This window comes from Copadichromis virginalis, linkage group LG14 (genome assembly GCF_057382275.1).
Source record: "Copadichromis virginalis isolate Kocher_CV1m ecotype Utaka linkage group LG14, C_Virginalis_male_GT1.1, whole genome shotgun sequence".
NCBI classification, from domain to species: Eukaryota; Metazoa; Chordata; class Actinopteri; order Cichliformes; family Cichlidae; genus Copadichromis; species Copadichromis virginalis.
The window spans coordinates 21117792-21133847 of record NC_140631.1 but is presented as its reverse complement, the minus strand read 5'-3'; the positions used below and the strand labels follow the sequence as shown (position 1 = coordinate 21133847).

The 16056-nt window shown below is 37.9% G+C and overlaps 1 protein-coding gene across 5 annotated transcripts in view; it reads right to left on the bottom strand.

The window, feature by feature from the left end:
- Positions 1 to 16056, bottom strand: part of dync2h1 (dynein cytoplasmic 2 heavy chain 1) — a 121207-nt gene that overhangs the window by 23842 nt on the left and 81309 nt on the right. For all 5 annotated transcript variants that reach the window (XM_085429878.1, XM_085429877.1, XM_085429881.1 and 2 more), the window contains 6 exons: positions 12066 to 12176; positions 10649 to 10718; positions 10279 to 10364; positions 6006 to 6081; positions 5561 to 5781; positions 4675 to 4779 (listed from right to left, as the gene is read on the bottom strand). In XM_085429878.1, the coding sequence (XP_085286004.1) occupies positions 4675 to 4779; positions 5561 to 5781; positions 6006 to 6081; positions 10279 to 10364; positions 10649 to 10718; positions 12066 to 12176 (669 nt within the window). The remainder of the gene's footprint in view (positions 1 to 4674; positions 4780 to 5560; positions 5782 to 6005; positions 6082 to 10278; positions 10365 to 10648; positions 10719 to 12065; positions 12177 to 16056) is intronic.

Sequence of the window (16056 nt, the reverse complement as noted above, 5' to 3'; positions counted from 1 at the left end):
TAAATTGAGCATAACAGAGTGAAAATCACAGATGCCACAGAAGGCACAGATGTCATTATATCTAAATATATAATCAGAAATGAACAGAAGCAGTATACGAGAGAGCTTCTATGTGTATATGCAAGATTTGGAGAAATAAATCTCTCTGCATTTAATGTCTTTTTTTTCTGTTATTGTAGTTGTAATGGCACAATGATACATTTTCACATGCTAGTTTTATCCAAAGTGCTTATCTTTGACATTGTGCATAAAAACTATGAATGCAGGAAATCATACCTCAAGCCTTTTGTAAAGACATTTCAAACCCGTGTCAGGTAATTGGTAAGATTAGACATTTATATTTAATGGTTTCCACAAAATCTGCAGACTTTTCCCCAGGACCTCTTTAGTGTATGTGGTTAACAGCAGAACTCAAATACAGTGAGAGTAAAGAAGGGACACATTTTGGGGAAAAGGGAGAGAAAAAGAGAGAAGATGAAAGTGACAGTGACAAATGACACCAGGATGGGAGACAATGACATATGGGGGAGATAGGTAGAGAAAGAGACACAGTAACAGACTCACATAAGTGGTCTTGTGGGAGTCGTATGAATTAAACTAGGTTGGTGGTTCCAGTGATCAGGAGACCACGCTATGAGTGAATTTAATTGTATTAAAACCCACATGGGGATTGTCCTTACAATCTGTAAAGGTTGCGTGTGGTTGAACTGAGGATAATTACAATCAGAAGACACAAAAAAAGGAGCAGCAGCTACTTTCAGCTGTTCACTTATTCACAAGGTTTCGCCACAGTGGGAAGTTCCACATGTTTGATTTGACAGTTGTTGTTTTTTTTCTTTTAAATGCTGGATGTCCTTACTCATCCGAGTCCAGAAGGATTTGGGTCATCTCCTGGAATGAATGGATCTTTTGCTTGTAAACTCCGACAGTGTGGAATCACTTAAAATCACAAGATATGCAAAGTGTAAAAATCTTCTGAGAAATCAGTATCTGTATCAGTAGAGATCTTCAATGCAAACCACCAGCGACCACAGAATTACGCTATCGGTCAAAGCAATTATGAGGAGAACTTTGGTGCAGCAAATCTCTCCTAGTGACAGCCAGCAACCAGTCGCCAACTGGTCAGGGAATAGACATTTGTCCCTAATGCAATGTTGACCATCTCCGGACCTGTGTGACTGAGACTCTACCTGATGTAAATGTGGCCAATCTCACATTGAAGGTCATCATCTCAGACACTGACCTAAAATCTTCAGTATTTTCAGTGGACTCTAAGGGGCACAAGATAAGATCATCTGAATGTTCTCCTTCAGACTCCTCAGGACGATACAGTAGATCTTTACACTGACAGTCTCATCCTGGGGGTCAACTGAATGCTGCCTTTGAGCTTGGAAACTGCAAAATCTTCAACAGAAAACCGCTTGGTCACAGTCAGTGACGATCCTTCACATGAAATTTGGGTCAGTTTTAACAAGAAGATGATGCTAGCTCTAAGTTTGATGTCAGTGGTAAAATCACAGAGGGCATAAAGCAGGAAGTGGCAGTAGCAATCTAAAAATAGCTGAAAGCTCTCTGGATATGTCCCAGAACATGATCTTGAATGTAGGATGAGCAAGATTTTAAAAAGATCATACCTTGTACAAACAGAAAAACGCAGCAAAACGAGCTCATTGTAATGTCATCGCAATGTCACGTATTCCATTTTCATTTCATTCTTGCTTTGGTTCTATCAGCATGTTTCTTACGAAAACAATGATTTGGTTCTTTAAAATAAATGAACCCTTATATGTGCTCATGTTTTGGTTACTCATCCAATTTACACTAAAGCATCTTTATTTTCAAAAATGAATTCTTAACAACGATACCAGGCTTGAATGGAAAACAATGGAAAAACATATACATGTTCTTTTCTGCACAAACGACAATGATAACAAACATGCTATTGTAAAAAAAAAAACTCTTTCTCTAGTGCATGCAACAAGCAAGGTTTAATTGTGGTGTGTGTGTCACATTTATACTATTTCATCTTTCCTTTAGGGTTAAAAAGATCTTGGATTTTGCTTCCTCTTATAGATTTTGTAGCATCTGGCCAAAGTCCAGGCCAGTTCCTCAAAGACAACTGGCTCTTATGCAGCTTCCTTCACATGTATTATAGGTCAACCTTTCTACCATTTCGACATTTGCACAATATCACAAGTGGCAGAATCAAATCAAAACATATTTTTCTGCTTCACAGAAAATCTGTAAAAGAATAAAAATCAATAAGTCTCAGCCTGAAAAAAATAATTACCTGAATGTGTAAAGTAAACACCAAAGACAGGTTCTATCCAAACACTACACACAGATTCATATATTACGTAGACTATATAGTTTGTATTATTAGATGTGAATATTGCAAAATTCAAATGATATGTTCACAGTCAGTGAACAATGCAGCCATGCAACCTTCAGTCTATATCCTGCTTCTGTCTTTTAAGATTTTCATCTCCCTCAAACTCACACTAACACACACACACACTGAAATAAAACATATTGTGTGTTTATGTGAGACTGTGTTACACTGTATTACATCAGAATCTGCAGTGACCATAAACCATTAAACACATTCACACATACACACCAGGGTTTTCCATCCTCTATAAAGGAAGAAAGTACTTGGCAGATTCAACTTACTATGCAGATTTTGCTCAAAGCTCCATAGGCTGAAAAACACCAACATCCATTTTAATCAGCTACAATCATCTATACAAACTGTCAGACTCAATATCTGTGAAGTAGTGGTAAATGTATTTACGGCTGAAATGTTATTAGAAACCCTCAAGTTGCTTCGGTTTATTGTCGTAAATGAACAAAACAGATTGAGTGCAGCTTTTGCAGAGTTTGCTTATATAGCTCAACACAAGAGCTAACACAGATACACATCAATCTTATCTGATGCAAAATATATAAAATATTGCCATACACTTGTTCGGATGATAAACGTCAACTTTCTGATGTTATCAAATGTTCCTTAAAATGATAACTACATGCAAAAATCATCATATTGTGAAAAATGTTATTTTGAGATTTGCATGAGACATGATATTGAAATGAATGAAATTATGGTTTACAAAATTAGGAAAAAAATATTATCAATGTTATTATTTATGCAATTAGTTTATGTAAGAAAAATATTTTATTAATTATAAGTCATATTAATATGGTATCAAAACTAAACAGATGGTTCACAGTTGATTTTATCACTGCCATACCACCAACAAACGCATACATTCTTTAAACTGAATTATAAAGTATCATAAATACAAGTTTCAACTTTATAATATCCAGGGTTCATTTATTTTAATGTTTAATAAATACTGTGTAATGAATGTATAAACAGTTTTATAAATGTCAGCTGCAACTTCTAATGACATCCTGATAGTGTTTACAAACTAACTATTAACCAAATATTAAACATTTTTAATTGTCAATGACTTGTTGCCTTGACAAGAACAAAAGTTTTTGTATTTACTGTCAATGTGAAAGTTAGCGCCGTAGTACATTGAGTCTCAAATACCCAGATCCCTCGTCTCCTAGGCCAAAAGCAGACTATGCTTGATAAGTTTTAAATGAGACATCTACGTAATTCTACATGCAACAAACTTTCAACATCCATCCATCCATTCGCTTCCGCTTATCCTTTTCAGGGTCGCGGGGGGTGCTGGAGCCTATCCCAGCTGTCATAGGGCGAGAGGCGGGGTACACCCTGGACAGTTCGCTAGTCTGTCGCAGGGCCAACACATAGGGACAGACAACCATTTGCACTCACATTCACTCGCACATTCAAACCTAGTGGCAATTTGGATTATCCAATTAACCTATCCCCACAAACTTTCAACAACCATAGCTAAATGAGTACTTACAGCTTGCAGGTAGTTACATTACATGAGAGTACGGTATGTGCTTAAGTGTACTGGGCATAATTCACCAGGGCGAACGGGCAATCATATGATTCATGGTGATAAAATATTTAAATCAACTAAAAACCCTAGCCAGTGGGCAAAGGCGGTATTTGTCATTGGATGATTGGAAAACAGACATGAAACAAACGCCCAACAGTTAGCAGTAAGAGAAGGGGTATCTTTAACCAGACTGCCCTGAACTCTATTTTTCCAAACTGTGTTACACCTTCTGCTCAGCTTCTCTGTGGAGAAGGATATATGCTGCAGCAGAATAAAGACCCTAACCTCAAAGCTTTGCACCTTCTGCTTGAAGATCAAAGAGGAGGACTGACTTCAATGATTGTGACTTTTTGACAGTCACCTGACCTCAACTGTACATCTATGGCGGCACTTGAAAAAGTGGAAAAAGCCAAGTATTCCTGACATCACAAGGAGCTCTTTGGAACACTGTCAAATCACGCTGAGATAACATGGCTTATCATGTGGAGTCTACGCCAGCACTGCCAGGATTGCTGCTCCATCCCTCCAGTGGAGTTCCACTGACTTATGGGATCAGTGCCAAGGCGCACTGAAGCTGCTCTAGTGACACATGTTGACCCAACACCTCGCTAAGACAATTTGAGTTGATTTTCTTTTCATTTTTCATCTGTATACATGCAAGACTGATGTGAGCTGCAGGCGATATGAGCACATGTGCTTGTGTGAATAGGCAGACTGCTGTGTGTGGGTGCACCTGGGAGCTGACGATTCTCTGGGAGGATCTCGCTATGTTGGCAGGCAGACCAAAGAATGCTGGCCTGTCATCCTCTGGGAGATTCTCTATTACTCTGCGGTAGTCCTGGGAAGACACGCAGACCCATACAGGTCACACATTGACACACCCATATAAAGAGAGAGAAAATGAAAGCATTCTGCCAATTTATATCATGGCTTTAAGACAAAATACATTTTTCCATTTCTAAGCAACGATATCAAATTGAAAAGTAAAATCTTGTGGCATGCTTGTTAGATTTCTGTGTGGGTGTATGGGATTAATAATGCAATACTGAGCTCATTAGGGTGTGTTGTTTGTAACAGTTTGATGCAGGTTTTTTAACAACAAATATTTGCCTTGAATAGGGCTTTAAAAGCCTAAATTACTAAACTGATCTCCCTCATCACTCACTGCTAAATGCTAAATTCTAGCAATAGACTGTCAATTCAAATGATAGATTTCTATATTGATTGTTTTTTTAAACAAATGACCTCTCAGTGATTCTGTGGAATGAACTAACTTCTGGAAAAGAAAATATAAACAGAAAGCAGAGCAGCAGAAAAACAGAACCACATAACCACTTACTTGAGAGTTATTGCTGACATTTATTTGTAGTGGCTACTTTATAAACCAAGCGAAAATGAAGCTAACACCAGACAGAAGTTAAACACAAACCCCAGCTAGTGAATCTAATCAACCGTTTTTGCTTCTTTGTCACTGGACGTGGGCTCATGAAGATGTAAACAAACTATATAAACTTTCACCTTAAGCTTAAAGATGCATATATTTCTAATGCACGTATATATCTTAATAAAAAGTATATGTACAACTAGGTGTTACATGATGAGTGTTCCCAAAAACCTACCAATATGGCACAAGAGTTTGGGAGGCTTATCTGAGGTGGAAAGAATCCTCCTCTGCTTTTTCTCTGTCCAGCAGAGTGGGAGGACGAAAGGAGACGTGCGGAAAAGAACTGCTCAAGGTAGGAGCGCAAGATGCGGAGGTCAGACGGGTTGTCAATACGTCCCCCATAGATAGCATTCTCCAACAGACCATGGACAAACTCCCACTGAAATTGTTTACCACCTTAGAGATATCGAGACATATAAATACACAAATAAAAAGCAGGGTCCACACAGAAGGTAAATAACACAGAGATGCGAATGCTGAATTGCCCAGGGTATGCTCTTTCATAATTGGTCGTCAAAGAAACACTGTCATAAAAGGCAATCAAAGAAACAAGAGATTATCATGTGCAGACAAAAATGCAGAGCTTTCTGCTGAATTTACACATTTCATCAGCGTCCTACCTTCAAAAAGCCTGTCGATAATCTCAAAGCCAGCACGAAGGTCTGACAAGGAAAACTCATAGAACTTTGTCCAGCCCTGCAGATAAATCAGAGATAAGCGTACAAGTCAGTACAGAAATGACAAATGAAAAGTGACAAAAAACCTCTGGACTTTATTTAGATCCAAAACTCCATCGAAATTTAAAATCCAGATGGAACTGAAAGTACAAAGTTTAATAAGTCGATAAAACACACATTTTCACAGCACTGACCATTTCTGTAAAAACAAAAACAAACGAAAAAACATTTTTATTTTTTTAATTTGATTACATCACTTCACTTAATCACCTGTTGTAAACTGCCCACTGTAGGTGGATGAGGTGAGAGGTGGAGGAAAACTGTGTGGGCATCTTTCAGTGATTAAGTGTATGTTGTTTGTCCAGCAATTGTGTGCCTGAATGTGCGTTCAAAGACTTTTGTGGGACACGTTTCGCAGGGCCTAATAAATTCGCTTACAGTATAAGTGTCAACATTCACAAGTTTGTAGGCTTTTGTATTAAGAAAATGCTGCTTATTGAGCCACTGTTTAATTTAATGTATGGGTTATATTTGTGCTTACTGACTGTAAGCACTTCAGATGGTGTGCTATAAAATCAGTAATTTACCAGACATAGCTAACCAGTCAGCTTGTTGTCCTTTGGCCAAATGTTAATCATTCATACACACACACACACACACACACACAGACGCAACTTTACAGATTCCCTTTCATTAGGAATATACACAACCTTGGAAATAGAAGCCTGTCCGCTTTGCTTCATTTTAATTCTACTGCCTTTGTCTTTTTAAAAGAAATATTTTTTGCAGTGGCATGTAAAGAGGATGAAAACAAGAGAATAAATGAGATGGGGAAGAAGAACAGTAGATGAAGCAAGAAGAAAATGAGTGATGGTGGAGTGGACAAGAGGCGCTGCGACTGTTTCAGTAATTAGGTGATCATGTTCTTGGATGAGAAACAACATTACCATCTCAAATGAAAACACTTACCAGAGATTCAGTGACTGAGCAAGAAAGAGAATGAGAGAGATAAAAACAGCAAAAGAGAGACAAGAAAACTGCAGACAGGCTAAAACAAATATCGGGGGCCAGAAAGGAAAATGGATTTTAAATAAAGGGGAATGCTGGCAGACGAGGTATTCTATGATTGGTCCTAAATTTGAGAAATGCATCAAGTACCATATACTGACACATAAATGACATCTTAAATTTGTTGAAGTCTCTTTTTATCTTTATATTTCATTAGAATGTACTCAGATTGCTTAATGTCAAACAAACCAGCACTTCTAAAGTTAAGAAGCTTTTTTTTTTTTTAGTTGATTGGTTCATAAGGACACACGAGGAAACAAGGAAAGGTAAGAATCAGCCAAGACTGATTTCCAGTGAATCTCGTTTCGTTAGGATTTGAAAGGAACAAGCATAATAATACACACCTTCGGTTTTTTCTTTTATAATGTTGTACTCAGCTGTACACGTCAAAAGGGTACAAAAGTCACAATGCTGCATTAAGAAAAGAGCAAGAACATGCTTACTTTCTCTCCCCCGCACACCTGAAGCTGTGTGAGGTAGCAGTGAATGTCAGACTGTCACTTTACGAAAGCTATTTTTATGGGTTATTTCTGCATTCATGCAGACATTTTAAACCTTCAACTCTGATTTAATACATGAAATATAAAAACAAGAATTAAATACATTTTTGGAGTTGTTGATTAAAAAATTGTTATTGGTGTTTTTACACACGTTTTAAAGCTGTTTTGGGATTTTGGCATTTTAAAATTCTAATATCTAAAAAAACTCCTTGAGCTAGGTCCTTCAAATATTTTAGGGTACGTGATTGTATGAATATGGACTCTCAGGAGTGTCTCAGGTTAACATATAAAGATGGATGCTTTAAGTCTACAGAATATTTCCATATCCAGTCTCTGACAGCAGATTTGAAGGCCTGTGGAAACCTGATTGTTGTGGGTAGGCTGGGTGGGCAGATTTTTTTTTTTTTTTTTACTTACAGCTTCTCATAGACAAGGTGCATAACATTAAAAAAACACAGTCAACATCAGGTAAATTATTTAACAGATATTAAAGCTTGATTATGAGATAAAACATTCTTCCATCCATCTTCAGTGTGACATTCCCAGAATGTTTTTACAAAATGCAAGTTTCTATTAATATTACATCCAAAATTTGGCATGGCATTCTCTCTCATTTTCCTATTTTTGGCCTGAGGCTCTGAAATTTTGTATAATTATCATTAATAAGTGTATCGTTCCTTAAGATGTTTTCAGTCAAATCAGAGATCGTCATTTGGAGGGATTTGATGAAGTGATATGGAATGACCTCAATACATCAATGCCCGAAACTGAGAAAATAAACAGCCAGATTTTATCTATAGAAATGGTGATTACAGAAATTAAACAATAAAATACTGATAAATACCTCTAAGCACTTGCTTTTAAATAACATATCAGATGCCTTTATTCTCATGCCATGGTCATTTTTAACCTAAAAATCTCAAGTTTGGGCATTTGTGCTTTCCAGCCTTTATCTGGATTTCTTTTGGGAGCCTGGATGACCATTTCCAAGAGCACCTCAAAGGACTCAAATCCAGCACGTGTTCCTACTTCAATACTGCTTAAATGCTTTTATATACGTTACACATTCTGAACTCGCATGGACTAAAAAAGCTCTACTTCCACTATGTGCCATGAGTCAAGACAGAGTTGAGACAATTTAATTTCCTTTCGACTGGCCACCAACATCAAAAGTATTCCATACTTCACTGTCTTTTATATTAGAAATAGCACACACATTGCTCTATAAGCAGTATGCATGACAAGCATCAGGTGCCTCACCAGTGTGGGGTTTATTGACCAAACTCAGTGTGTTGGCCAGCAGACTGGGTTACTACAAAGGCTTATATTGGCTGGATGTAAACATTTACACATGCATGGGTACATGCACACAGCCATGCACACACCCACACACACAGAGAGACTCAGTTTGTGTGTTTGCCTAACAGAGCTGTCATGCTTTTTTCTGTTTATTTCTTTTGTTTTTGTAGGTTTTTATTTCACATTAATTTCAGGTTTACAATTTTTAAATGTTCATTCATGTTCAAACCTACATATTCAGCAGGGAATCAGGTAGTTATTTCTCCCACTGTATACTCTTCAATACTACAAACCCACTGAACATGCATTGTGGAATCTAATGTAAAATCCTTGTCCCACAGATGGCATCTCTGTATGTTTTACAATTGATTTCAAGATTTTACTGATTTATTGTGCCCAAGAACTACACAGCAATGATGCTGATTCAATATAAGCTGGTTTGGAGCCTTGGACCCTCAGGTGGGTACCTTCTGGCTGTCCCAAAGTCAAGGATTTAATCTAAAAGTGACCCTTCATCTTTGGAACCACCTGCCTGCAGAGATAAAGCTTGCAGAGTCAGTGACTTGCTTTAAATCCCTTCTTGAAAAACATTTCTACATAAAAATGTGTTCAAAGATTATTTTTATTGCTATGTTGCATTTCTTTTTTCTCTTTTATAATTTGTAATTGATCTGTTCATGTTTTTTATTATTGCTTTAATAGGTATTAATTATATTAACATATTTCGTATTTCTTGTTGTTTGAAGTCTGTCTTAAATTAACCATCATTTCATGCCTTCCTTGAATACTGGGCTTAATCTTAAACCACTATTTGAAAAAGGTATTTTCCAGATACTGATAGGTCTGGGAATGAATTTTGGTCATCCTAAATTTTAGAAACTCATAGCAGCAACCTTTCACCACCCCTCTAATGTGACATCCTTTATCAATCGTTAATCCGGCTACAGGCCCATCTATCAGGTTAATTATATTTTATATAGTTTAGAACCATGTTGACTATTCACAACAAATATTTTTAATTGTCCAGTGTCTGAGTAGGTTCTCAGTCATCCAGGTAATGGTAGTCCTTAAAAGCTTGAAAAAAAGAAGGTAACTCAACTTCTTCAAGTTTGTTTAGATGTTTCAGTTCTCATTCAGTTCTGAACAGAAGAGCCTCTTTAAAGTTGTTTAATCATTTTGTACGCCTTGATTAAATGGGTTAGACACCCTCTCTCATCAGAGGGACAAATCATTTTCAAATGATTTGGAATTTGAAAATGTGCTGTGTGCGTAGTAACAATGACAAGGTTGGAGTACTCACTCACATGACGATTAAGCACTAAGAACTATGATTATGTTAAGTATTTTACCTGTGGGATGTAGTTTCGTCTCTCTTGACAGACGGCATGGAACCAACCCAGACAGAAAAGAGACTGGGCTCTGGCCAGAATACCTCCTGCACACAATCAGTCACGACGTCACAACACAGAAGCTGTGATTCTGGTTCACATGACAAGCTGCTAAAGCTAATAGGCAGTGATATCACAAACAGTGATTATACTAGTGCAAGAACACGTACTTATATTATAATCAAAGAAAGTGAACTGTCATTTTACAAGACAGATTATTTATAATATAAGCATCAGGTCTACTTGTCAGCTATCTCAAAAGGCTGACACATGATGAGTTCAGAGATGTATATTCTACTCTGACGTATCAATTTCAGAGACGAGAGACAACCTTTACTGATCTGCTCTGGAGTCCAGGACTCATATGTCCTCAGCAAATTCTTCTTTAATCCAGGAGGATCCTGGAATTGTGAAAGAAAGATGTTGGAGGAGGAAAAGTGAAAGTGTGAAAGGTGTTAATCCTGCACATTATTCACATGTAAATTCAAAGCTAAAATTGCAAACATAAAAAAACATCCTAAGCTCCAAACACATAAATATTTTGAACAAATGCATTCATACACAAAATACTTATGACCGTAGCAAAAATCTGGCAAAGTATGACAACTGCGAGACACTGAAAAAAAATCATAGCAGGAAGGCTGAAAATCCTTTCTGCACTTATTAACTGTAAGGTAAGTTATTTGTAGCCCATCAACTGACTTATTAAAAAAAGGAAGAGCTAAATTAAATATAAAAATAATTCTTTAGTTCGACAGTGTTGAACATATAATTAACCACAGGAAGGACTGGAACAGAAGCTTCTTGACACAGAGTACTTTGGTACTCTTGCAAGAACAGATTAGACTATACACAGAACTACTACATGTGCACATAACTACTGAATATAAATTATATAAATGTTTTGGTATAATTTAGCTGAAGCATCTGCCACATGATCCAACACATATTGTTCCTCTAAACAGTTCTCTGAACATTTCATTCCTCTGCCAACAATATGGCCCATTTGAGTTAAAACCAATCAGTATACATCGACTTTGTTCAAACATAAACAGCTTAGCTGAAGATCTTGTACACCATCTGGGGGGTTTCACAATGCACACTGCCAGTAAGGCGTACACAGAATTTGCCAAAGTTGATCAATGTACTGGATAAGTTACCAAATCAGTAGATTAGATATATTTGTTTAGGTGTAGCACAAATCAACCAGTTAACCCATTTAAATAAATATTACATACATATATCAGTTTATAGCTTCAGATATTAATGTTAACACTTATCCTGGAGCCGAGACATTTTGTATTGCAGTAAGCCAGACTGTGTTATAATGTGTATAAACACATGTAAACTAACAGATTTTTCCAAGTGTTTGTGAAGAAAAAGAAAAGATGAAAATAGGGAAACAGACAGGAAGTTCATGCAGCATGCTTGGCTGCTGAAGCAGCTAACCCCATGAGCACAACTCGAATCAGAAACACACAGAGCACTAAAGCAGCGTCACTAACACACAAACTGCAGGCTTCTGTATCTCCTGGCGTATTATATGGAGTAGGGGAGATACAGATAGATAAATTCTGTTTCCAAGGATGATTTGAGATACTGTATAAAAAGTGGTAATAAGTATAAGGATATGTAAGCATGTGTACAGAATGCCTGCAAAAATGTGTTGGAACAGCTCTAATTTGTGCAGTGGGTTAAAACACCAAACTTATGGTATTGGATGTGTATTTGTGTGCGTGTGTGTATACCTCATAAGTGATCTTAAGGCTGGACTGCAGCAGAATGGGGGGAAATCTGGGGTGAACTTCTGCTGTCAGCCAAAGACGGAAGCCTGCTTTGCGCCGTAGCACATTTAGCTCCTATAGAGGAAAAAGAGTGTGCACATTAAATAGATTAATATATATACCAATAAATCAATGCTGAAATCTGAGTTTTATGACATGCATCCAGCACCACTGCTTCCCAACCCACATATCTGTGCAAATCTTAAATATTTCAAACTATAAACCTTACTCAGTGGTTGACATGATGAAACGAGTGCAAGAGTCTAAAAACGGCACCAAACTCAAGAAATGCGCCAGTGTTGTGTCTATGCAAAAAATAACTTAGCACAGAACCAATGTTAAATTGTATCTTTAGGCACAAAATATTGTTGAAAAAACTCATTACTTTCAATTTCTTTGGCTGAATATTTGAAAAGTGCCTAAAACACAGTTTGACAGGCATAAAAATTGTATTTTTGTATAAACACTATGATTCCAAAAGAGCTATTAGCTGAAAACTTGGCATATACCAGCCTGGTGTGCTGTGTGTCATTAAACAGTTTGGTATGGTGTGCCAAGATTAATAAATAAATAAAAAGAGAGGAGTAGAGGACCAGAGAAGTGATGGTTGGCCTAAAAGATCTACATCTACAGCACACAGATAGGATCTGAAAGTTATGTCCTTAAGAAATCTGAAAAAAAATAAGCAAAGATCTGACCCAGGAGCTTGGAGATGCATCGTAGCTGGATAGAAAAACACACACTGGTACATTATCACACACGGATTGGCCTCCCAAGAGTTCAGAATTTAAGATTATTGAAGCAGTATGGAATGATCTTGACAGAGCGGAACAACAGGCAGCCAACATCCAAAGAAGAGCTTTGAATGTCCTTCAAGAAGCCTGGAGAACTATTCCTGAAGACTACTTAAAGAAATTACAAGAAAGCCTGCCTAAAATAGTTCAGGTTGTGTTACAGAATAAAGGTGGTCATACCAAATACTGACCTTTTATATTGTATGTTTGCAAATTTCAAGAAATCACTGCACTTATTTTCCTAGCAAAATATAAAGAAATGAGAGGTGCCTCAAGACTTTTGCAAGGTGCTGCATGTAGGGAAATTATACTAATTAAACTAGACTTTTGAGCAGTATACTTCAAGTAAATACATTTCATCCTTTCATGTTTTCCGTCTGTCTTTTTATGTAATTGTTTCTCTTTTAGAATCATTGCACTGTGATAAATTCTCCACAATGACAAACCCATTCACTTCACATTCACTTTTCTTTTTCTTCTTTCAGCATCTTTTTTTCTCCTGACTCCATTACTCTCTCAATTTCTAGCTTTCTTTCTTTCACGTCTCCCCTTTACATTCCTTCCCCATCTCTTTCTATTTTTCTCAAAGACTCATGGTTAAAAATAACCTCCTGGCACCTTAGGGTCTTGTGTCATCTGATCTCATACAAGCACAGACACACACACACATACAGTCAAACTGTAATCAATGTGTTTCTGCATCATTTAGAGCTCAAGTCATCCTCATGACAGCTCACATGATCCCCAAAAAAATCAAAGACCACAAGAACTGATGTCCCTTGAAGAAATACTTGATGTCCCCCATTGTATGTGGGTGTGTATTGCGTAAGTGTGTCTACGCATATGTCTGTCTGAAGCGTCGTCAATCAGAATTCCACTGCAACAGATTATAGCGTTGCAGGATGGTGTACGACCAAGAAGAAAACAACGAGGAAAAGAAAATGTGTAGATGTGTGGATAGAAAGCAGGAGCAGGAAGACGCTAGAGAGAGCATAAATCTATTTTAGTATTCACAAATCAAAATCTCTCTTTGTTGGAATATATCCACACTGTCCAGAGTGTGAAAGCCAAACCACTCATGCACAAATAGATAAACTAAATAGGCTCTGAATCAGCACACCAGTGATAAGAATTATCCTTGTAAAGACACAGATATCATATTTCGATCAGTTACTAATTACATCACAGCAGATATTCTGAAACACATCACTGGCGGTATCTGATTTATCATAAAAAGTGTGGATCAAATTTTGCCATTGTTTCCTCATACTGGAATAATACAGACAGAAGCAAATTGATTGCAAGAGTGAGGGAAGGATCCATAAGTAGACAGATGGAGTGACTGATATAAAAAATGAGACAGAAAATAGCACAAGTGGAAGAATATGAGTAGACAGCAATGAGAGGACATCTGCCCTGCCAACTCAGATTATGAACACTGACCACTCTTCTCTGCAGTCTCTCCACCTCTATTTCCATCTCTTTAAATGGCCAACTGCTTTAGTGAAGAAAGGAAACACCAGAGAGACAGATGGGCAAGAAAAAGAAGCTGGAAAACATAGAGCGGGAGAAACGGTAAGCAAAAGGACGAAGCTACAGAAACTGAAGCGTATACTAAAACACACCCCCTCTCTTGTTAGAATGTTGCGGTTCAGTTCATTTTCCCTGTTTTTTTTCTATTTTCATCCTCAGTTTCTCCATTCTTTCCTACGCCCCTTGCCTCCCTCGTTCCTCACATTGCGTCAGCTTTTCATTTCAAGCTCGAGTGCTGAGGCCCCAACTACATCGGTAGCTGCGCAAAGAGGGAAACAATGAAACAGCGAGAGAAAGGGAGAGACGGAAAGAAAGAGTTATACTTGTAAAATTTAGGGAGGGGTGTGAAAACCTGGTGAGAAGATGGCTGGGTTATAGAGTTGGAAACAAATAGAAAAACAAGCAGATAAATGCAAAGTGAAATATTAGGAGAAGAAGTAGAGGAGAGCTGTAATAAGCCATGGTTTAAGTCACACTCAGGGAGGGGGGCGCAGAGCTGACACGTGGGATCTCTTGGCTATCTCCAAGGCACGCACACAGGCACACATATACAGGTGAGGGCTATGCACAAACAAACACAGATACGGGGGGTAATCACAGCATGAAGTGGTTCCTCTCGATATGGTACCGTTATCATCCTGCACTGTCCCCGTTGGGTTAGGCAGGAGGAGACTCGGATTCCCACTCTTCGGTTTGGTCACCTGTTGGTCGACACTGTTATCAACAACCACTACTTAAGGACAGGCTCCAGCACTCAGAGTCCACCAGGTTGTGTGCCTCTTCAGAGTGGTAATCGGGCTTTTTTATGGCTCCCCAGCATTCTCGCAGATTTTTTAGTGTAATATTCTTGTTTTCCTGCTTTTCAGTACTTCCCCAGTGGCCAAAGAGTGGCTCCCCACTCAGTGCAACTCGCCTGTTTCCATCGAGCAGGTCTGTTCAACTTCACTGAAGAAGTCTATGTCTCAACTCACCTGCCTGCCTGCCCAACCTCCTATAACTAAAACCAATCATTCCCAGACTTACAAATTACTCCTCTCCCAGTGACTAACCTGCTCAGTCTTTTGGATCTCTGCACGATGACATCTTCTCTCCTTGAGTCAATAAACCAGCTAAACTTTGAAACTGTCTGCTTTGGGCTTTGCTTCCCATTATCGCTTTTTTTTTTGGCATCTGACAGATGTGGCCTGCTACAGCAACAAAAAAATGAAACTGAACCCCGGGAAAAAATAAAATAAAGAAACAACCAAAAATTTGCAAGACACAAAAGAATCCTATTTATTGTAAGATAAAAGCCCATCTTCCCTGAAATTAAAATATACAAGACATCACAACATGATAATCCACACATACTTAAAGCAAGATCCAAACACATATACACATAGACACACACACGTAAATGTCCAGAGAGACAAATGTAGAAACACAGCGGCATAAACAACACCAAAGAGTCTATTGTGGGCAGGCAGAATAGCAGAATAAAAAATGTGTATGTGTAGACAAAGGACAGAAGGTAATTTTAGATATGGAAATTTGGGCAACCAGCAGAATGTGTTCTTGGCTTTGTTTTTGTATGTAGCAGTTTTGTAACATTACAGATAAACACTTACAAGCTGGAGTGAACCCCCCCC